At 42.6% G+C, this 23,904-nt stretch overlaps 1 protein-coding gene across 2 annotated transcripts in view; it reads right to left on the bottom strand.

Annotated features, from left to right (window-relative positions):
* Positions 1 to 23,904, bottom strand: part of LOC138195640 (inositol polyphosphate-5-phosphatase A) — a 141,070-nt gene that overhangs the window by 57,488 nt on the left and 59,678 nt on the right. For both annotated transcript variants that reach the window (XM_069145258.1, XM_069145257.1), the window contains exons 5-6: positions 5,256 to 5,319; positions 3,357 to 3,460 (exon numbers count right to left, since the gene is read on the bottom strand). In XM_069145258.1, coding sequence (XP_069001359.1) covers positions 3,357 to 3,460; positions 5,256 to 5,319 — 168 coding nt within the window. The remainder of the gene's footprint in view (positions 1 to 3,356; positions 3,461 to 5,255; positions 5,320 to 23,904) is intronic.

Here is a 23,904-nt window from a genome sequence, read left to right on the forward strand (position 1 = left end):
CCTTCATTTAGCTTTCATTTCAACATTACCCCCCCCCATTTATGAGCTCTTGGCCGTCTCATGGATCACGGCTGTCAGGGAGAGAACAGCATCTGTGTCACAGGTGTCTCGTCCGGTGATAAACGCAGAGAGCATTTTACAAGCGATGCCAGTTTAAATGACTTCATCTCCTTAACGTACACGCATCCCGTCTATGAATCACGCAAAGGTGTTTAAATCAGTTGAAGGGAAAAAAAAACAAAACGTGAGGGAAGTTAACTTTCATCAGGGGCAGAACTTGAAAGTAATCACGGCCCCCGTTATCGGTGCTCCCTACAGGGGCCACTCACGGGGTATGAGAAGTCAACGCTTTTATGGACACGCTCACGCTGCCAAACAACAAATACAAACTCATATGGATGTTGATCTACAGCCTGTCTGCCGTTTTCTCCCTTTCTCTTTTTTTTTCCTTACGCTTGTGTAAAACAATCAATAGCAAGGGCACATTAAGGTCTGGGTCGTATACTTTATTTATATAAGGCAATGACAAATCCTTATGATGCAATGGTTTTTTGGAGGCGTGTATTACTGCGCCAAACAAATAAATATATGAATTCCCACCGGGGGAGGCGGAGAGATTGACGGAACAACAGGGGAAACGACAAGCCGCCAAATCCATCACGGCGACCTTTCAAAAGAAATGCGCCCACAATTTTGTCCACTTCCTTCTTATTCAGCATTTCAATTCATGTCCCCGCTTCTCTCCCCTTCACTTCACGGCCATAACTCAGGGTGGGATTACGGAAAAGAACGGAGGGTTTGCATATGGAGAGGTTGTCACTTAAATCAGAATCAGACTTGAGGAGGAGAAACAGCCACAACGTGAGTAATTTAACACAGTATTGTATTTCATGGGGCTGCGTTTAGACACTTTTTAAAAGCTGGACTAAGAAGCCAAAGCGAACATGATTTATGTTGAATGAGTATATTCAGAGAAAACGAGACTTGTTTGGTTTAATTTCGGATTTTTTAAGCATTGGTTTTAACATTAATGAAGCACACAGAGAGCTGGAAATCAATGATTCCAGTCAATTACTCGCTTAAGTAAAAATTACGTTTACTGTTACTTAGACTTGCTTTTATTTGCTTTATATTTTTTCTAAATTCAATATCTTTGGCTTGTCGATGAAATAAACAATTCGATGACAATCTTTGTCTCTGTAAATGTGTGGAGGCCATTTTTACAATCCTAAAGACACGATAACTACTCGATAATCAACAGCTGCAGCTCTACTCACACACAACTTTGTGAGGTTTTTTTTTTTTTTAAATATAAACTGACTTCATGTGTCTAAACCAGCTCAATACACTCAAGTGCACTGAAATGTACTGAATGACATTTAGTTTCTGTGTTTTAGAAACACGCTTCAACACCATGATGTCATCAGCGGTGACACTTTATTAATGGGGGACTGTAAAGGTACGACAGCAGCAGGGAAAAACACACATCTGTCTCTGTGTGTGAGCTGTCACCTCCTCAGAGGATTCTTCACGTGCAGACGAGTTTATCTGCACTGGGAAGTAGAGATGAGGACGTAAACAATAAGACGCTTGCCCTCTCTGTCCTTCTTGATAACTTTTACTGACCCAGTTCGAGCATCACTAGAATCACGCCACGTATCTGAAAGCTGCGCGATCCAAAACCGAGAAACTGGTTTTGGACTGTGCGTGGTGTCCTGTCCGGTCCAAGATCCCCGTGTAATAGGATTCCTCAAAGCTGCAGATGGATGGCAAATCTAGGCGGTTTCATCTACTAAAAGAGGGTATAAATCACGAGCGGAGGAAGCGGGGACGAGGCAGGGGTTATCACCAGTCTGCCTCCCTCATGAGAGCTTTGCATTAAAGCATTAGTGAAATTAATTCATCTTTCATAAGAGGTTTGAGCAGTATCTGTGATCTATGATAACAACCAATTTCTCACTACGGAGGGGCCCGAGGAGGGAGGGAGGGAGGAAGAGAGGGGGGGAGAAGAAAAAAAAATACTCTGCGACCCTGATAGACTACACAAATCTGCTCTTTTTAAATGGGCTAACATTATCTGGAGTGCTGCTCTCTGGAGCATCATCCCAGATTCATATCCCAGCCGGGAAAGAGGCATAAATCACCGGGCAAAACTTTTCTCATCTGCACCCCTCCACCACCCAACACACACACACACACACACACACACACACACACACACACACACACACACACACACACACACACACACCTCCTTTCTCTCTCCATCACTCCCCTCATCCTTCTCACAGGACGCCGTGCCAGGTTTGTTTTGTGGTTTTCTTTTGCTCGTCCTGTTAAATACAGAACAATGCGTCGCTGTAATCATTTTAAATGGCTTTGCGCCTCAATCAGTGTAATTGGTTTTAGATCATCTCTGGAATGGGAAACCCAAAAACGTTGGAGCTGTCTGGAGGTGTGTGAGAATCCATATGTGTGTGTGTGTGTGTGTGTGTGTGTGTGTGTGTGTGTGTGTGTGTGTGTTAGGGTGGCTCGGGGTAGGCAGAGAGGGTGGGTGGGTGAGGAGTGAGGAGAAGGAGGGGAGGGGGGGTCCCGCGGTGTGTGAAAGAGACGGAAATTGGGGGGAAGTGTGTGAAGGGGGCCGTATCCATCTGTTTTGCATATATTTGCGAAGGCGGCCGTCGGAGCATGGTTGACAGATGAGTGGGGAGTGCGGGGATGACACACGGGCGGTCGTGCTCTTTATTACTATATCAGTACAGCTATGCTCGGCGCTCGGCTCCCCGTCTGATGGCACACATCACACACCGAAAAGAGCAGAAAGGCGAACACAGCGGAGGGAGCAGAGAATTGCTCGGCGGGACACAAACGTGGAAAACACAGCGAGGAGATTGGAGATTGGAATTTTTTTGGGGGGGGGGGAACCGATTTGTCGTCAGATCAGTCATGTGTCAGCCGGGAGAAAAATCGGACTGTAAAAAGAACCGCCAAAAAAAAAAAAAAAATCGGAAAATGAAATGTTTTGTTGAAAAAGTAGTGGAAAGTAAATGTCTTTTTGTATCAATTAATAAAGTTTGACTTCATCGACATCTAAAACGACAAAATAAGATGAATGGTTATGGTATTTTAGACATAATTCGTCCTTATTGTACACAATATAAAAACGTGTGATAAAAAGGTCAAACAATTTTCCTTTCAGCTGAGCCACTGATTACTTTTTTACTTTAGAGCTGTATTAAACCAGCACAGTGTATACAGTGTAGCAGTCATGTCACATTTCTACCTTTCATTGTCAGTCCACGACTCAGCAGAAAGCTCTGATTGGTCGGTCACGTGTGTTTATTACTATAACCCACCTCAGGAAAGTAGTCCTGTGGAAACTTCTCCTTCTCCAGTGAGGGTGTGCTTTCTAGTGTCTCTGAGCAGGTTTCCTTTCCCACCACCTTCTTGAATTTCTTGGCTGAAGAGGAGACGGACAGAGATGGAGAGGAAGAGGGAGAGGAGGAAGAAAAACACAGAGTATAACAAACACAGGAGGTTCATTTTTTGGAGACCCCATGTGTGAGTGTGAATCTTCTAATTGCATTGACAGCAAGAGAAACTTCAGCTTCTTCAGACAACTGCACCACCTGCTGGTCAGAAGGAGGAACATCTGTGTTGAGCTTAGGAGAAGTGGGAGAGGTGACATACAGAGGAATACTGCTCTGTAATAGATGCTGTAGATTCCAGTAAACCGTGTATGTGAAACACCTATGCAAGTTTTTTCTGTTCTGGAAGACACATTTATCCTCTGGTCAATTTAATTAAATTCATTTTAATTGTATTGTTTATTGTATTGTACTATATTGTATATTGTAACGCCAAATCACAACAAAAGTTATTTCAAAGCACTTAACATCCAGAGGAACCCACCACTTCTACATTTCCCACATGAGGGATAGCTGGAAGGAAAAACGACCCTTTAACGGGAAGGAAACCTCCTACAGAAGCAGGTTTTAGTGGCATATTTCCATATCAAAGTTGAATATCTAAGTATAAGGATGTTGCACTTCTTGCCTGACTTTGGGCTATTTAAATATAACTTGTGTGACTACGGAGTCCATATTCAAGCTCATACACGTGAATGCCAGGAATGAGTTGATTAAATGTGTGTGTGAAGGGCCAGTGGTGATCTTTGGGTGTTACACAACATACTGTTGTGATTTCATATCATTTCACAACACTATTAAAGACTTGAGTTCGATATCAAACAAATCCGATCATTTCAAACCATCAGTTAAGTTGTATATTAACATATAATAAAAATAAAAAACAACTAGTTTTTCATTAAATATATTCGTTTATGTATTCTGCACTAAAACGTATCAAAAAACATTCTTTAAAGTGTAGAAGTCATGTTGACAAGTTGAGTTTTTGCACATTTTATGCCTAGATATGACAAATATGGAGTTATCTACAGTCAGTCTGTGTTTTTATTCCACTTGTGTTAAAACCTCGGAGTGATTCGGTTAACCCTGTGTGGTTTACACCTCTCATGTTTGCTCATTTTCCAGGAAGATTCAATTTCTAAAAGCCTTCACGTCACAGGTGTAAGCGCTAAAGTGGAAGTTGTACGTCTTCCATTAAGCCGCTTCACTTTCGGCGTCACGGTATCATGAAAACATCAATAAAGCGCACAGTAAGTGCAGGAGTTTATGGAATTCTGATGTTAAATCAGATCTCACCAGTGTGTGTGTGTGTGTGTGTGTGTGTGTACATGGAGAGCGGTCCTCTCCCCTCTCGACCCCTCCCCTGCCTTCGCCCTGTCCTTCACTGGGGTAACTGGTGCTAATGCTGACTTGGGTGTAATAAGAAGCGAGGCGCCTCCACATCTATATCCCTTCTTTAATTAGCGCGGTCGGCGGACCCCGGGGCCCTCTGACCCCGCAGGCTGATGAGACCGCTGTAACTGTCCAATAACCTGCCGCACACCATTACTGTAGGGCCCGAAATCGTATGAATTAAATCCTAATATTAATAAGCATTACCATTCTGTCCCGCTCCCTTTACATTATCCTCAAAGCCAATCTCAGCTCACCGGTTTTGATGGAAGCGAGAATAGCCTGCGAATGGTTGTATGTGATATGCAGGAGTGGGCTGATGGTGGGATTTCATTTCAGGACGGGCGGTGATGATGTATGTGTGGTGTGTCTTGGGGTGTGTGTGTGTGTGTGTGTGTGTGTGTGTGTGTGTGTGTGGGGGTAGGGGGATCTCACCTTTGAAATCAAACTGGTGGATGTTTTTCAAAGACTCGTGGATAAAGTAGAAACTTCCAAGAGCCTGCAAGAAGAAAAGACTTTGTGAGATTTTCAGGATTTTATTTGTCGATTTACCAGACAACGGTTTTACAAACATTTCCAACCTGTTGAGGAACAACAATTTCTCACACTTGCCCCCAAAGATCGCTGCTCAAAAGCTTTTCACAGAGCTCAAAGGACTGACCTGACGTAGAAATGCCTGGCTAATAAACTGGACTGAAAGCAGAGCCAACACTCGTTTACACACTCCACAGCACACTCCACAAACAGCACACACCATCAGCTACACAACAACAGGTGCACCGGGCTCTCAGTACTGTACACGCCGCCTGCTCTCGATTCTCCTCATGTGACGAGTCAACAATTTGAGCTTTCAAAGGGCACATTCAGATGGACTTTTCAATGAGCAAAGATCAACTTCAATAGGCTTAAAATCTTAATTTTCCCTGTGAACAATCAGGAAACTTTCCCAGTCGGTGGACGAGCCAATCCAAGTCTGTGGGAAGAAGTGAGAGTGGTGCAGAGGGGGATTTGATGCGGTTCACAGTCCACTACACTGCTTTCTGTTGGCCTCTTTACATTTAGGGCAAATGGAGGCAAAGCTCAAGCTCCAATCCCCTGCGTCTTTGAGATAGCAGACCTTTGGCTCGGGATAAGTCTGAGTCTCCTTTCTCCCCTCAGAGAGAGAGAGAGAGAGAGAGAGAGAGAGAGAGAGAGAGAGAGAGAGAGAGAGCGAGAGAGGGGCTCAGACTGGTAACTGAGCAACTTTTCCCATAAAGACCTACAAAATTAAAACATAAGTGAGGCGAGTGAGAAAATTATGGCAAAAGACAAAGAGAAGAAACACACGGTTAAAGTTGGAGGATGAGAGGAAAGCTCAGGTACAGTAATGGATGGATGAGTGATGAAAGGATGTGGATGGAAGGGTGAGATCAAAAGGAGGAGGAGACATGAGGAGGGAAAAAAAGGCATGAAGGAGGATTTAGTCTTTTCCTGTGTTTTTTTCCCATTGAGGACCGGCTGCAGACGCCTCTCTGCCCGCGACACGCCGGGAGAGAGTTTGGGCTCGGCCCCCCGGCCTCTGCATTATTTATGAGCGCCGGCACATCTTGAGATTAAACATTTGCTGATTTGTCAAAAGCACAAACATGAGGTCCTGCCCATCTCCTTGACATATAAGTTCAGCCGACAGAAAACACTGTCGCACATTTAATTGATGAGAACCGCGGCTGGTGACCCGAGCCCCCCGCCGCGCTCCCCCCCGCTCCATCATTCCTTCTCCTGCTTTGACGGAGCGGGGGTGGGCGGGGGTGAGGGGCGTTGGGAGAAGGCAGGACTCAAGGTCACAGCTTCCCATTGCGAGAGGACGGCTTCCAGGAAGGCCCCCCCTTTACACGTATTTGTGCTCACTTGTCTTTATGTTCTCTTTCACCTTAAAGTGCCAACAACAGACTTGGAGACGGAGATGGATCGGAAAACAGAGCCGGGGAGGGAAAACCGGGCTATTTGTCAAAAACGGTGCCACTATGCTAACGGATTTTGTTTGTGGGGATATTTCAGTCAAGTCAAAATGACCATTTTGAAATATTATTGAGCTATAGAGGAGGGGAAAAAAAAGAAGATATATTCCCTTCTTTTATAAATCAAATTGTAGTCTGCATTTCGTCTGCCAAGTCAAAGCACTACTACTGCTTCATCAACACAAAATGAATTGACAAAGATTTTAGTAAGTGATTAATGATTTAAGTCATTTAGCGAGCACTAATGTTCCAACTGTTCAAATATGTGTTTTCTCCTTTTTGGTACTTTGTAGTCAAGAGCAAATAGAACAAATCTCAGCTTGGGCTCTGGGAAACTCTTAGAAGCAATGTTTTCTGACTTTTAGGAACAATAAATCAATTAATTAATGGGTACAAATAAACAAAGTGATACATTTTGTATTTTTTTTTTTTTATAATATTTTGTACAAAAATACTAAATGATACTCAAAATCTTGACTTTAATGTGAAATAACCACCATCTCTTTTTCAGTGGAAGCTGATTTCTCCACAGGCCTTCAATACCTGAGACTACTGCAACCAAAATGAATATGACATCAAACAAATCGCACGAATCAATTATCAAATAAATGATAAACAACTGTGCTTAAGTGGCTATCGGTGTAATCGCAAAAAATCTACTTAACCCTCAACCCTAATAAATATTCATCTGACATCGGGGTTCAGAAGCTCGCAGCAGCTGTGGCTCCCTCTCCTCTCCTCTGCCTCCCTCCTGCACTCTTCATGAAGAAGCTATTATATTAGCAGGGCGCAATTAATCCATTTGTCTCTTTACATGACAGGCTCAAAATATTCATTAGGGCCGGACCGCGCTGACAGGCCGTGCTTATCTTTTACCAGTAGCTTTACAATGGCCTGTGTCAAACGTATGTTTGTCACGTCCTTCTTTATTGATTAGCTGCCAGATTCACTTGAAATAATTAAAAGTATATTTTACATATTTATAAACCCCACTGCCACAGCGGCTACTTAATTTTCCATTAGTAAAATGCAGTCTATTAAGTGCAGCATGAGGGGCCGCAGGGGAGGTAAGGGCGAAATGAGTAATCACTATAATTGTAGACAGAAAGACAATAACCGCGCCATAAAAGCCGGGGTTTTATGACTCCTTCTGGCAATGCTATCTCTTATCACAAGTCGTATTGGCCTCGCCGCTCACAGATAAGGGCACACTGACACAACGCCGGCCGCGCTCGCTCTCCGTCTGCATGTGTGTGTGAGTGTAGTTGACATTTCCAAAACCCCCGGCAGATACGGGCTGAACAAGTCCCAATAGACTGGCTGCTGGAAAATAGAGACTTGAGAGCTGCAGTACATAGGCTGCATACTTTGCTCCGCTGAATGCTTTATCGATACCGAGGGCTGCAAAAATTAGTTCTGGCCGACGACGAGAAGCAGGAATTGTGTGACCCCCGGATAGATTTTCTGCGTTTAATGTGAAAAATGAGCCATAAAGCAAACATAAAAGTAATAATTTTTCTTCAAGGTCTCACCTCCAATCTGTGCTAAGGGAGAGTGGCCAGTCCCCGGAGAGCTGACACACACACACTCCAGTGTCATCACAGTGTCACGGTACAGCTTCAGAGGGTAATGTTCTGCTGTCCCCGCTCACCACTGAAGCATTATGGGTTTGTGGAGCAGAGCGACGAGGACGTGTGTCCAATGACGGCTTTAATGGAAGAACAGATGAAACCTTAAGTGTCTGTTGTGGGAAAAGAAACGAGTATCTCCTGTACACTCCTGGGGATGATAATCAGTGGTGGTAGAAGTACTCGGGTCCTTTCCTTAAGTAAACGTATTAATACTCCACTACAAGTTCAGGTACTGCATTCAAAACTTACTTCAGTGAAATTATGTAGGTATTATCAGCTAAATATACTTGTAGTATCAAAAGTAAAACTCTGCAGTGTTTTACAATATGATGTTTTTGGTTTAATACTATTGTTGCAGTATGTGCATGTTTGTGCTGTAAGTTTTTCAATATTTAAGGTTGTGCTTATTTTACTGATTTTGCATACAGTTGGTTAATTTAATCTACAGTAATTTATTTGAGATCATAATATGTTTGTATCGTTTCTGCTCTGTAAGAACCATGTATCTCCAAGGATCTAAAGGATTTTCCAGTGAATTCAAGTGGGTTTTAACGTTGTTTATTTACCTAAAAAAGTAGGAACATTTTCTCTGCCCATTAAGGCACATTTTATCCCTTTATCAGAAAAAAAAAAAATCCAATTCAAAATCACCAAATTTGGATACACATGGTGTTAAATGGACAGATAGGGTATGAAAAACCATAATGTGAAAAATAACTAAACCTGTCGAAGTAAAGTTGTAGTAAATGGAAATACTCAGGTACAGTACAAGTACCTCAAATATGTACTTAAGCATACAGCATATTTGAGTAAATGTACTTAGTTACATTCCACCACTGATGATAATAGAAATGCATCGCCATCAGAAATAAGACTAATTGAGGCCTTTTTAAAGCATAATTACAGTTTACTTGGATCTTGATTTTGTGGTCTGGATATATATATTTCTACATATATATATTTCTACATATATATATATATATATATATATATATATATATATATTTCTACACGAATAGGATTGTACTTAAAATATAATAATATATATTTTTATAGTAATTAAAAAAATGTGGGAACAAAACAACAATAAGATGATGACAGAGGGTCTAAACAAGCCTAAAATGAAGACAGATTATCTGAAATGTTGATTGTAACCGAAGACTGTGTGTATGTGAGAGCTGAAATGACTGATTTATGAATCTATTCGTCAGGAAAACAGTGGCAACAATTTTATTAACCAAACTTTTTTGTTTTGAATGCCTGATAGCCTGATTGCTCGTGTTCATTTAAAGTGACTTGCCATGGCCCCAGTTCTCAGTAATAACTCAGTGAGTACAGAATTATTAGGAAGGATGAGCAAAACTGAAAAAAATAACACTGAGCTTGTAATAAACTGTAATTATCCTTTAACAGCACTTCTTTTAAAATGATGGTGGCACTGCTATCACGGTTTTCAGTGTGTGTTACAGCCACCTAAGAGAAATATCTCCTCTGGGTTTCCGGTGGCATTTTGCCTTCGAGACAGCAGAGACAAAATGGGCTGTTTTCCAGTTTATATCCCATTGCTCAGAAATCCCTGGAGCCCTCTCATCTGTCAAACCCCCGAGTGATGCCCCACTTCCATATAAACCTGCACACAGAATCACAAGCACAAAAAAACAACCCGCAAATGTGTACACACACACACACACACACACACACACACACACGCACACACTGAGACTTATCAGAAAGGTCAATCAGATATGCTGTCATGAAGAAATGGTGTTGTGATATATCAGGCACACATGCCGTGTCAAAACAGCTTAGAGAAGGAGGCACAGACATAAGCTCTGACTAATAGGTACATAATATCCTCATTAGTCACTAAGGACCAGCATTCATACATGGCTACATCCTAAACATACAGCAGACAATAGAGCAGCATGCTGTGTGCTCTGACAGCGACTAGATTTAAGAAGCCACATATCTATTTCAAGATCAGCCCTCCAGGTCCCAGCGAGGGAGCCATTGATATGCAGGATCGGGGGCTAAAAGACCACCGTCACAGGAGCCTCCCTGCACAAATCTCCAATACTGCACAAACAGCCTGTTTGTCATCGGCGGCGAGGAAAACACCCCGGCACAAAAGTGAGCGGCGTCAATAGAGACGGCTTGCTTTTTCAGCCCAGAGATACAGATGGAGCAGCCTTAGTGTTTTCTACCCCTCCTGAGCCCACCGCCCACCCCGGCCTGCCATATGTGTTTGCCAAGGCCCTCTCCCAGTGCCATTGATTGAGTATTCAGAGTATTGAGCCACAGTGTCTATTATTCATCGGCTGCCTGGAAGGCCTGACTGGATACACAGACAAAACTCTCATTAAAACTTCCTCTGTCACTTCCTGTGATTTGAAAGCGGCCCGAGTTGTTGGAACCATCCGTCACGTCCTGAAGGAGCCCTTGTCTCTGGGGTGGGTGTGCTGGGGGCCGAAGGTAAGGGACGGAGGGGGGGAATTAAAGCCGTTCAAAGACATACCGAGAGGAAACACGTTAACGTAAATTTACTTCCTTATTTCACAGTAATTAAGATTTAAGTTGAGCTTACTCTCCTTAATGCTCTTCCACTTCCCCCACGAGGGAGATCGTGTGCAAACCTTGCAAGAAAATTGGTTTACATGGCAAAGCAGGACTAGTATTGATCTCTTACAACTGAAACAGCAAGCGCAGATCCTCCATTGTGTTCTGTCGGGCCACCTGAACCTCCTTTTGACTGAATACTAGTGTTATGGCTACAGAATAATGTCGCCTGTAGCATTAAAACATGGCAAGATGAAGTATTTCATACTGAAATGCTGCAGTAATGTTTGGATCTGTAAATCTATGTTTACAAAACCAACAGCACAGAGTCAGTTCGCCACACCAGCAGTGTGTAATGTAAAGAAAACAAAACGGATCATAAAGTTCGATACAGAAACACAATTATTGGACTAAACGATCTTTTGACGTGATAATTGGAGCTAGATAAAAGGAAGGCAAATCACCAAAACCAAGAAGGCCTTTCACCAAATTCAAGGTAATCCATTCAACAGCTGACAAGACATGTCACTCTAAACCAAAAGTTTTAACCAACAAGTGTTGTCAGATAAACTCAGTGGATGATTAAAGTCCTCAGGGTACAAATTTGTATGTGAAGCTAATCAGTAATTGTTGAGATATTACAACAAAAAAAACAACTAAAAATGGCAAACCTCATGGTTCGGGCTGGTTATCGTTAAAAAGTTTTGGATACCGGTACCTTGACTTTGGTACTGGTTGGTTCCTGAATGAATATTTTTACTACAAGTTTTATAGAATCTATTTTAAGAAAGAGAAAATTACAACACGCATAACTGTCCCAGTCTTTAGTTTTCATGCAGTTTAGAAGGGGAGAGTGTAACCAGGGTTGTTTTAGTAGATGCTCCCTAAACGTCTCGCATGCAAATTATCGCAAGATGCTCCAATTTAGTGATGCTCCCTTAACCCCTCAAGCCAGCTGTAGACACTAGCTAGCCAGCACAGAGAAGCCTGCAGGTACTGAGGTGTACTCAAGACTGATGTGTGGCCAAATTTTTTTTTGAAAATTTAGCAATTTGGTCGGTGCCATAAAAGTATCAAAGTTTGGTACTCAGCCCTACTCATGGAGGAGTTAGACGAAAGGTTCGGGGAATCACCAACAAAAGAAGGCTTCATCCTCTGACCTATGAAGGTCGGTACAAAATTTCACTGCAATCCAATTGTGAAGATGTTTCTGTCTGGACCATAGTGCAGGACAGATGTATTGGCCATACTTCCCAAACCCAAACTGCATTCCGCCATTTATTGATTGTCTATTTCGAGTAAACCTCCACCGCTTCATGGATCGGTTATGATACCTGTATTTGAGCTTTGTTGACTCTCAAGGCTTTTGGCAGTGTTTCCGGGTTTCCACTTCATTATTCTAAAATCTCCCAGAATGCAGAGCGACACACGCTCATGATTGATCTCAAAACCACTGATTTTATTTTCTTTTGAGGAAAATATTATGGATGGGTCTAAACAAGGCATAATTGGCCAAACCCACGGCAGCGCCTGACCTGCCAACAATCCAGACCCACTCCCAAGGTTGGCTGCCTCCATGGGAAATATTGTGCATTAATTTCATTTAGTCTCCCCTCCAACATTCAATGGTAGAAGTTAATTAAATTGCTTGTCCATTGTGTTCATCCACTTACAAAGTTAATGATATTGTGCCGGGGAATTAAAGAGCGTTTTATAAAGCGCACGGGATGGGAGCTGGCAGGCACTACATTGCCCAGTTGAACCCTGTCAGTCGGCGGGCTTCTAGACCCCCTAATTAGCGGTGAAATGGATGCTTCCATCTGCCAATTTCCTGCCACGCTCATCAGTCGTGCAGCCGCTCCTCTAACCTGCCCGGCAGAGGGGTCTAAAGCAATAAAACCATCACAGCAATGACATTCAACAAAAAAAGAAAAGTGAATACGCGTGTACATGATATGACTCAGACTTTTAAAAGAGCCTCTTTAAAATGCTGTTTTTTTTTTTTTTTACTCCAGACCACATCATTGGCCTCTTCAGCATAATCCTGATGGAAAAGTTTGATAACTTTGTTAAAAATGTTCGATACGCACAGTAATAGCACCTCGTTTCTGTGTCCAGAGAGAGCGGTTTGAATAAATGTCTTCTGATAAAGCAATAAGAAAGAAATGTGGTGGTGCACATTTTGCTGTAATACATGCTGTTTACTTAGAGGAAAGGTACCAGGTACCTACACTTGGTCCTAATTAAAGGGAAAAAGTCTGAATTCATTTCTGCCCAGTCCCCAATTTCCTGCAAGGTAGCCATGCCCTGATCACTACGGAGAATGATTAATGCTCATATATATTCCAGCTGCGTATTTACTAATACCATGTTGCTACTTCAGCAGCTTTTAACGAGGACATAAAAACAGAGGATCAAAGTAAATGGGATTACACCTGTGGGGCCTGTGCTGCTGCTGACCTCTTAATGAGGTTGGGCAGCAACCATCCTTTGCATGGCAGCACAGTGTGTATAAATTCATGGTTAGAATAAATGAAGTGGAGCGATGGCATTTGGACACAGGTACACTGTATAAGCTGCAGGCTCAGAAACAGAAAACTAACAGATATGTTCTGCGAAGGGTCACTTGTATCTGCTTCATTTGTGAAAATGATGTGACTCCGGGTGCAATTTTAGCCTAAATGTTATCTTAAAGGGATATTTCTATAATTGTGCACATGATGTTCCATTTACCCGTTACAGTTGTATAGCATCTACAGGTAATGATGTCATCAATGTTATCTTTTCATGGGCTTTCAACTTACAAATGTACAACACAGTGTCTGCATTACAAACTGGATGTTTGGAATTCGAAACAAGAGGCAGAGGAGCTCTTTGGATTGCATTATGGGAAGTGTAGTATCCTGAGTTTTTTTGGAGTTTCGTTCACACTGGAGACTAAAAGCCAGGACATCTCAGCCTGTGCTGCTTTGATTAATTTTTCATTTAGAATTCTAGCGCTAACCAAATTTATAAGATAGGCCAGCCAAGAATATTTACGCTAAACATGTATGCAAAACACTATTGTTCGAATCACTTGGAATTCAGCACTATCTTCTCTCTAAGTATGGATTGATTAGAATATGATTTGAGCAATCTAGTTTAAATTATTCTGAAAAATTACAAAAATTGTCAAACAAATGACAGAAATTAAAACGCTTTATAATTCTATATAACAAAGAAAGACAAGCAAATTGTAACAATTTAAAAGCATAAATAATATATTTAATATCACAACATTTTGTACAATAACTCACCTCTGGCTAAATCCATCACAGTACAATAACACTGTTGACTGTGTTTCTTGATTTGTTTGTATATAATATATATAGATATATAATGTACTGTATATACTGTGCATTTTATATTTTATATTTTTTTTACTGCTATTTACTGCTATTTTATTGCTTTTCTATTATTCTATTCTATTCTATTCTATTCTATTATTTTATTCTATTATTTCTATTATTATCTTATTGCTTCTGTATGCTGCTGTAGCGAAAAGATTTCCCCTCAGGGATTAATAAAGTAAATACCTACCTACCTACCTACCTACAACACTCATTTCTAAAGTTTTCTTTCTTGAGTTTCATTTAGGTATAATGGGTTCACGCTGTCACAGGTTTTTGCCTGATCAGAGGTCATTTGAAAGTCCCTTCAATTCAAACAACTACAGATCTTTGACTTTTGGTTGAGAAACATACTGTAAACACCAGTGAAAAGGACCTGAAGTCAGGCTGGCTCATTCTAAGGTCTATATAAGACTCTGGATTGTAGCATACTTGTATATGCAATAGAAAACCACAACAAATGGCAGAAAACCTAAAACGGTTTGGAAATTCAGAGATGGTACATTTTCAGTGCATCCAGATGTCAATAGGACTTAATATGCACATTGTACATAACCTAAAGTATGAGAACGCACAGTATTTTAAATGAAACCGTTTTAATCTAATTAATGAACAACATTACAGCCTCTGTTGCACTCTGGTGAGCTAATTTTAACCAAAGCAATTTAACAAAGCAAGCAGAGCACTTTAAAGGTCTCTCAACCTCATTATTAACATAATACTAACTTACACTAACTTCTAATAAAGCTCAGGTCAAAACACTGCAGTGCACAGTTTAATCAAAATGCACAGCTACTAGAACAGGATGTAGCATGCATTTATTGACAAACAGTGAAGAGTACGAAGTGGGACATTTATAGCTCTAAAGGGAAATTTCATGATGTCTGTTCCTGCTAACAAGGTCAACTTCTCAACTCTAAGTGTACCAGACATCTGCAATTGGGCATGAAAAGACCTTTCTTCTTCCCTCAAAGGAAAATAATCTTTTGAAAGCAATCTTCAAATAAAGCGTTGATCTTAAGAGGCTGGCATAACTGGCCACTTTCTCTAAATAACTGTGCTGTCCTGGCTTGACAAAATCATCATTCTAAAAGGGGATATGAAGATGATGAATATTTGCCTTATTAGATCAAAGTCTGAACAATTGAGATATCCATTAGTAATTAAAGTGACACTACCTCCCTCTCTATTTTCTTAGGCCACTGCTTGGTTGCCAGAGCCATTATTCAATTGTTTCGGATGCGGGGGGATACAACGTCTTTAATATACTTATGCTCATTAATGTAAATCATATTTGGCTATGGATGTCCAATAATCAGAAAGAATATTTCAACTTGTAATTCCCCGTCTATAAAAGTATTCCCATTAGGGGAAGAGGCCCATGCAAATGACAGGTCTTTGAGATCATTGATTTTTTTTTTTGATTTTTTTTTTTTTTTTTTTTTTTTTCATCCCTGCATTTTGGAAAGGCTGCTAATGTTGTCATGGACTGTTCATCAATCTATATTTTTATCTGATTGAATATTGTGCCTATTCATGTGGCCTCATTTGTGAAAGAATTGATTCAATTATATCATACAGGCTGCAGGGAGACTGGAAGCAATGTAATCTTAACTGATCACTGGAGTTAAATAAAGACTGGAAAGAAGTTGGGAAAGTTTTTATGTATTGATTGGTTGCACAACTTGTTTACTTAGCTTTAATGGACGTTTTTATTTTTATTTTATTTTATTTTAAGCATTTTTACAGCATTTTAAGAGGTGAAGCACATGTGCAGAGACATATGTCCACATCTGGGGTAGAGTGCCTGGTGACACAAGCGACTTTTGATGTCAAATAATCAGTATTGAGCAAATTCAACTCTCCCAGAGGATGCCGAGACGGCCGTCAGAGCTGTGATGTTGGCTGGAAAAGTAATCAGTCAGCGTGTGTCCAGTGGCAGCTTTGATTCTGTCCCTGTCCCACGCTGCCTGTGGCTCGCTCATGTGGCCTTGTAATGACAAAGTGGCATCCTTGGCTGCCCAATGAGAAACAGCTCCATTGCAGGGTCCCATAATGAAATATATTAGTTTGCTGCATCTTAGTGGCATTACTTTGTCACTCGTTAGAAGAAGTTATCGGGAAGGTCCCCATTTCTCAGCATCAAGGGCCCTTCCTCCTCCCTTAGTACAAACACAACTCTTCTTAAATGAGGGCAACATCGTCTAGATCATGAGCCATCCCATGAAACATCTATAAAATATGACAGCTTTGCACGGCACAGGGACAATCGATGGCGGCCTGCAGAACATCCTCGAGCCCCGGAAACCAGAGAGCGCTCCTCTGCAGCTCGGGCCGGGTAGTCACCCCGATCAGAGCAGAGGGTTCAGTTCTGAGGTCGCGTTCGGAAAAAAATTATTTTTTTCCCCCGGCATGTAAAAAAAAAAAAAAATAAGCAGCTTTCTGTCTGTGTGCTGTCTGGGTATGAGCAGAGGCGTTCTCGGAGCACAACAGTGACCACAGGACCGTGAAGCTTTAGAGGAGTCTGCAAAAACACACGCAGCGGCTCGTCTCAGGCTAAGACGCCCGTCCGGTGGCTCTTTGTGGCCTTCTTTGTCTTTATGTAAAAACCAATGCTCTCCAATGATGTGTTATGTAAAATTCCCAGAGGCTTGATTTAAATGGTTGGATATCCTCCATGCTAGCTTAGTTATACTCCAGTGCATCGCCCCTAAGAGCACATGGACGCTGCATGAAAAGCAAATGTAAATGCAGCCTCAGCTTCTTAGATAACAAGAAATTATGTCATGGGTTTTTTTTCCCCTCTTATTGTATTATTATAATAATAAATAAAAAAAGAGGACTTTTCTTACGCAGATGTTTCTTTTTGACCGTACAATCGCAGCATCCGGCCGTTTCCCGTGGCCCCCTCTTAAAAGACAGCTTTAGGATGTGAGAGCGGAGCTGCTGTGCCAGGGGCAAGAGTGGCAGCAAACCCACGTCTGCTCTCCTGTAAATATCACACCCACAGAAATGTGGGAGGAAAAGAGGATTTGGAGGTCTGCAGCAGGTCTCCTGGGCCGCCCCTTTGAGAGCTCCACAGATGACCAGGTGGTAGTGTATTGTTTATCATTGGGCCACGTGGCAGCAGGGCACAATGAGCAGCGTACAGTGCATCTGTTACATCTGAGAACAAGTCCGACTCACTGCCAGACGTGACTTGTTTTGCAGGTGGCATAAAAATAATGTGGGCAAATTGCATATTGACATTAACTAATCGATGGGAACTGCAATGTGTTATTTTATTAAACGGCTTTCTAACTGGTGTCCCTGTTTAGTGGTTCAACTATAGATCAACACACACACACACACACAAAGGATAACGTGCGGAATCCTTCTAAAGTCCAAGTTTGAACTGCTTTAACGAGGGATCCAACATGCAGCCATCGATGATCCTGCCTTTTTACCTGCATCTTTGTTGTAGTACTGTTTGTGTTTCGAAAATGTTTCCCCGTTGTGTTGACTTAAAGACCCGTCTACAATCAAGTTTGACTAATAGCTCTCGGTATATTGACCCAAAGTTCCTATTGTCACTGCCATAAATATAAATGTCATAAATAACAGCCTGGTATCCCGCCAAAGCAAGTGCAAACTCATCGATGCACAAAAGGATATCGTGTCGGTGTCACGTTTTGCCTCATTAAAGTGTGAAAAGTAAACGCCTGTATGACGAGATCCAAAGAAGGAGGTCATGAGACGAAGGTCACGTGATGGAGGTCCTCTGACTAAGTACAAAAACGATTGTGGCCGGTTGAAGACATCCATGTGTGACCAGCCTCTTCTCAATCCCAGGGATGCAGAGTGGTGAGGTCCATGAAGGGACTGTCACCATGGAGACCGCTGTTCAAATCCGTGACAAAGCAAAAGTCCACATGGATTGCTTTTAAGTAAAATAAGTACGTAACTTGCATAACATTACGTGTTTAACTTAATGTATCACTTATTTTATTCCAAACCAAGAGGTTTTGGTGCTTAAGCCTGACCTAATTGCAGCCGTGTCACATTTAATTTCCTCTTTTCCTCAACCCAACCAACCTCTGCTGCCTAAACTTAAAGCACCATACTGTCATGACTCGACGAGGCGAAACGTGACACTGACGCAATATCCCCTAGTGGACTGACGGATGTATTACACACTTTGGCACGAAATCGGGTTGTAAATATATGTGAATATCTTGAAGTGGTAGATTTGTCTCGGTTGCAGTGCTCGGTCTCAACTACTTTCCAAATGAACTGACTCTACTTGAGAAGAAGAGTTTGGCCTGTTTTGGTCAGTCAACTGTTCCAACACACTGCTGCCCAAAAGCTTTGTATCGCTAATAAAGACCACCAGAGGGTAATCTATACCAGCCGAACACAGGCTATTAGATCATCTATGCAATAATCTACAAGCCCATTGACAGATTCATGCTCCTGAGGACTCAAATCTAAAGACTCACTAAACACAGAGGAGAAGATTCAGATCTCTGCACATCGGCATTCGGAAAAATGCTTCACTTCACATTCGGCCAAAGACCGCTTTGAACATTTTTTTTTTCCCTTTTACAGAAATGTAATTAGGCAGTTAAAATTAAGAGCATGAATTTAACCGAAAGAGCATAACATCCAATCTAATTAGAGGGCTCTTTAATGAGTTGGTAATTAGCTACAGCATGGTGCACACAGGGTGCTATTGTGGCTTGAACTTGTGCAGGGACCCTGCTGACTAGGGCACCCTTTGTGTTAGATTGGTTCCCACTTGGGAAACATTATTCACTGAAACATGGTTATGCTATGCTTTATGCCTTTATAAGACACCACTTGGATATGTTCTGGGGGTCAGACAGAGGTTTGGACTGCTCGTTTCTGTAACTTGACGGGAAAAGAAATGTCTAAATTACTAAAAGTTGAGTGTTTCATGAAGTGAAAGGTTCTGTTGATCTCAGGAAGTTGACGGTCTTGGTATAATTTAAATTTGAAAATAATCGTTCATGAAGTGGAAACATTTTTGCTTTCAAGCTTGCCTCAAAGACAAACAGAATTACATACGACATAAAGCGAGGCCAAAAAACCCACCCAACATGGGGCTGAGTGAGTGTTGTCAATGAATGGGCCAATATATTTGCTTGGTCAATCATAAGGACAGGCATGAAACAGTCCGGAGACAATACATCATAAGCGACTGCACGCTCCGCCCTCGACCGAAGGCACGGTGGGTTTCATCAGAGAGAGTCTGGTGGTCCCGTCGCTGTTTGTTGCCTCTCCGTCCTCCCGGCACCGCCCCTCATCTGCTGGAGCCCGTCTACCTCTGACCTCCAGAACCTCAGAGCGACGGCATTAATTTTCCTAACAAAAATCAATCGGCCAAGGAATGGGACAAGGAGAAAGGCCCTTATTACAACCAGGCGGGACACACCCTCTGACTGAGAGTGTGCGGCTGTTTTTATAGGTAATAGTTTAACGGAGGGTGGTGACGAGGGGACAAAGAGATTACTCATTTCCCCTGACCCCAAAGATGAGTCATTCCAAATAAACTTACACGTCCCCTATTTAATATCATTAGAACAAGAGGCCTTAAGACAATTTTGGGGTTATTAGATGTGAAATTGTTCTCTGTTAATCATAAGGGGGGGGGCTGGAGGGGGAGCATATGAGAGCAATTTGTTTGAAAAGATGGCATTTGAGTTTTGAGCTTTGAAAGGGGGAAAATAATGCATTCAGTCAAGGGCAAAAGAAAGCATATGACTGCAAATTTCCAGCCATGTGGCTGTTTCATTTTTGCCGGTCTATTTATACGCTGGCCGGCCGGACAGACTCGCAAACATTCCCCAAAATCAGATTAGGAAATTATGAGCCCTATAATTGAGCGGCTGCTTCGGCCGAGAGCTTCGGCTTCCTATCTCCTAATGAAGAGCGAGCGAAAAATGATTTAATAATGCAACAAATGTGTTTTATGAGCTATTAATATGTAGTGCATAACATAAACATGACAACAATATTGGCTCCACATTTAAAGATTGTGAATAAACTGTCGGTGGTGGACAGAGTATAGAGTTATGACAGTTGAAGAGGAGAGGCCGGCGCTGCCGCAGTGCCTGTGATGCCATTACTCTGACAGCAAACGGGGGATCATGAGCCCGGGGAGGGAGGTACACTGACTGAGTGTGTGTCTTTAAAATGGCCTATGTGTTTAAAATGTGCTGCACAATACCTGCTAATTCTATTAAGTGCTCCTGTGGTGTGGCTGCGTGGTTATGGGTTGATGTAAATGGACGGCTGGTTGACTAAACAATGCAATAGCATTAGAATAAGGTGATTGGATGACGGAGTGGAGTAGAAGGCCCGAGCCCGGCCACCTCGGGCTCTGCCAAGTCCATTACGTGTATTGGAGACATCTTGAGATCCGTCACGGCGAGCTGCCAGCCAAGACACAGAAGAGGTTGTTGTTGTTTTGTTGAGCCTTCATCGTCAAGATGGCTTCAACCTCGCGACATCCAGGTGGAGGTAATACAATCAGTCCAGGACCTCACAAACTGTGACCCCCTTTTTCAATCTGCACTGGAACCCTTTGGCTGTTTTAGAAAATACTGGGAGTGAAGGGCAAGCAGGGACTCCAGTTGTGTTTTGACTTTGCCACAGAGCCGTCGGCGTCTGATTTCCTAACGTGTTTCTATAAATTATTTGCAAAGCCGCAGGGAGCACAAAGTTAGAGACGAAGAGGAGAGCATGCAGCAACATTAAGTAATACTCCCATAATGTTTGAAGGCTGATTGACAACATACAGGAATTATGGTGTTAACTCTTAATATATCTACATATACACAATTGAGGCAAATCCTCTGTTAATGTGCAGCAACCCGTACTGTACATCTGGACGACTATTAGGCCGGCGTTTGTCTGTAGTTCTACGTTAATACGCAGTGTTGAACTGTCAGTAAGGATAACAACAGTTAAAGTGCTTGAGCTTGTGTTATGTCTGTAACAAATACAATATTGTGACCATCGGTCATAGTAATACCTTCTAAGTTGTGTATTCACTATTCTGATGGATGACTCTTGCCCTGTCGTGTATTATCCCTCACTTTTTTGATCGTGTAATTAGCTGTCACATGTTCTGTTATTGCAGTGTGTGAAACTGCAACTACATAGACGATGTCCTTCCCCAACACCTGTTGATTTAAAGAAAAAAATAAAAGAAGAATATACATTCTGCCCATCTACTAGTACATTTTAAAACCTAGAATAGCCAGACTCGCATTCAGTCCACTGGGAATCGTTTCCAGTCGTTGCATCCTACTAGGTGCAGACCTCTGGTTAAATGTGATACTATTGCAGCAGCCTTTAACCAATCAGCGTTGATCACCATGAGCACCGAAACTCTACCGCCACTACAGCTACATTTAGAAAAGAAAACCCGTAACTTCAGTGTCATCGCATTTAACAACGGACACGGCCCTCAGTGGCTGTAAAAACATTAAAGCGAACAGAGTTTCCAGTCTGTAGAAACAGCAAAGACAACTGACAACAATAATAACATTTGATTTTATAAACGAGAATGACAAGACTCCACTATTCACTGATGAGTGAAAAGTGGAGTCTTGACACTCACGCACTTATGGGAGGCAGGTTGGATAAATACAACGGCCCAGTTTCACCAAACAAACCAGTGTTGCATACCGCAAGAAAGAGACATGAATTTCTTTAAAGAAATCGTTTGCTTTTCGCGAGGCAAAAGCACAACATCGACACGCTGTCCTCTAGTGGACTGGCGGGTGTATTACACGCTTTGCCATGATAGTGGGCTGTACCGTTGCACCATTCATCCAAAAAGGAGAATTCTTAACTCTCACCAGTGCGACCACTGTCTCATGAATTTAAACACCATGTAGAAAGCAGGAATTAAGAGATCAAAAGAAATGTCCACAAACTTTCAGTGGAAATATTTCATTTCAGGCACAGCTAACGCATCAAAATACTATTTCTTTCTCTTTCTTCGGACCGGGCCCCTCACCCTAAGAGCCAGTCATTAAAAGCTCTCGTGTGGTATGTGATTGTTTGAGTGTGTTCATCGGAGACAGGTGTCAAGAGGTTGTTCCTACTGCTTTAATTACCAGACAACGCAGTGCTTACACCGGAGGAGCCGCCGGCTTTCTTCAAACTGAGGAGAAATTGCTTGGATTTAATGTAACGATTTCCCCCCCCTGATATTAACCAGCTGTGCGTGACACTGGGCTCGAGCGAGGAGATCAATTCCCCAGGAAAGTGTCGTCTCCTTCAGACGCAGCCGGGATGAGAGGGAGAATCACGGAGCGGTACTTCCACCGCTGTGGGGGATGTTTGGATTAGACGCTGGGGGGCTCGCTGCAGGTGCCTCGCCCCCCCACCACCCCCGTGCTCCTCCCTTCTTCTGTACATGATACCTGGTGTGGGGGGCAAGGTGATCCCAGAGGAGGGAGGGGATATATATATACACTTAGGCAGGAGAAAGGTCAGGCGGGCTGAATGTGGCAGGCAAACAGGCAGTGGGGGTCTGGGGGGGCCTGGGGATGAATCACAGGAGAATTGGTGCATGGCAGTGAATGAATAACCCGCCATGGCTCCCCAAACCCCATTATTTCCCTCCTTCTCCAGCGGGGCCTGAAATTCATGTCTGCGCATGCTGCCAGTTCATTAGGGGGAGGATGTCATTCCTCTTCTGGCTGTGGCAGGACAGGCCAGGCGGGCCCCAGGAGGACCCGGCCCTGTTTAATTCCACATCAACCGCTCCACTGAGGGCCTTAATCTCTGCTTGTGTGATCGATACTATATCAGTGTAAATTAAAATGACAATTTTAAAGTAATTAAGCCTGTTAATGCTCGATTCAAATGTCATTATTTGCCTGAGGAGAAGCAGAGGGTGGAAGGATGTGTGTGTGTGTGTGTGTGTGTGTGTGTGTGTGTGTGTGTGTGTGTGTGTGTGTGTGTGTGTGTGTGTGTGTGTGTGTGAGAGAGAGAGAGAGAGTGTGCGTGGGTATATATGTGTGTGTGGGGGAGTTTTTTTGGGAAGAGAGGGCTAAATTATGAGCCGTGTCCACAGTGACAGGTAAAACGCTTAAACTGGCGCGGCCCAGCGTTGCCGCCGCGGCCACCAAAAGGAGGGCTTAACAAAAGCAGATTAACTCTCCACCCATGCCGGCCCAGAGACCTCTCCAATTTCAGAGGAGGATAACCCAATTGCTAAAATCTGATTTGTACAAGCAAACCCAATTATGGCCATATTAGATGAGAAGTGGCAGGGAGAGAACGCTTTGCCGGGGGAGGCAGGAAAAATAGAGCGGGTGGGAGGGGGTGGGAGAGGGTGCAGGGGAAAAAAAGAAACGTTACACAATAAAAATGCACTTAACTATAGAATGAAGCCCAGCAGTAATTGTGTGATTCGATTATTTTTGTCTCCCTCCTCACTCTGCTTTTGAAAGGCTATTTAGAGTCATTGTTGGAGTGAAATAAATGGGAC

The sequence above is a fragment of the Embiotoca jacksoni genome, unplaced genomic scaffold, assembly GCF_022577435.1.
Source record: "Embiotoca jacksoni isolate LCO1_2020_lvr unplaced genomic scaffold, fEmbJac1.0.p SCAF_12, whole genome shotgun sequence".
NCBI lineage: Eukaryota > Metazoa > Chordata > Actinopteri > Embiotocidae > Embiotoca > Embiotoca jacksoni.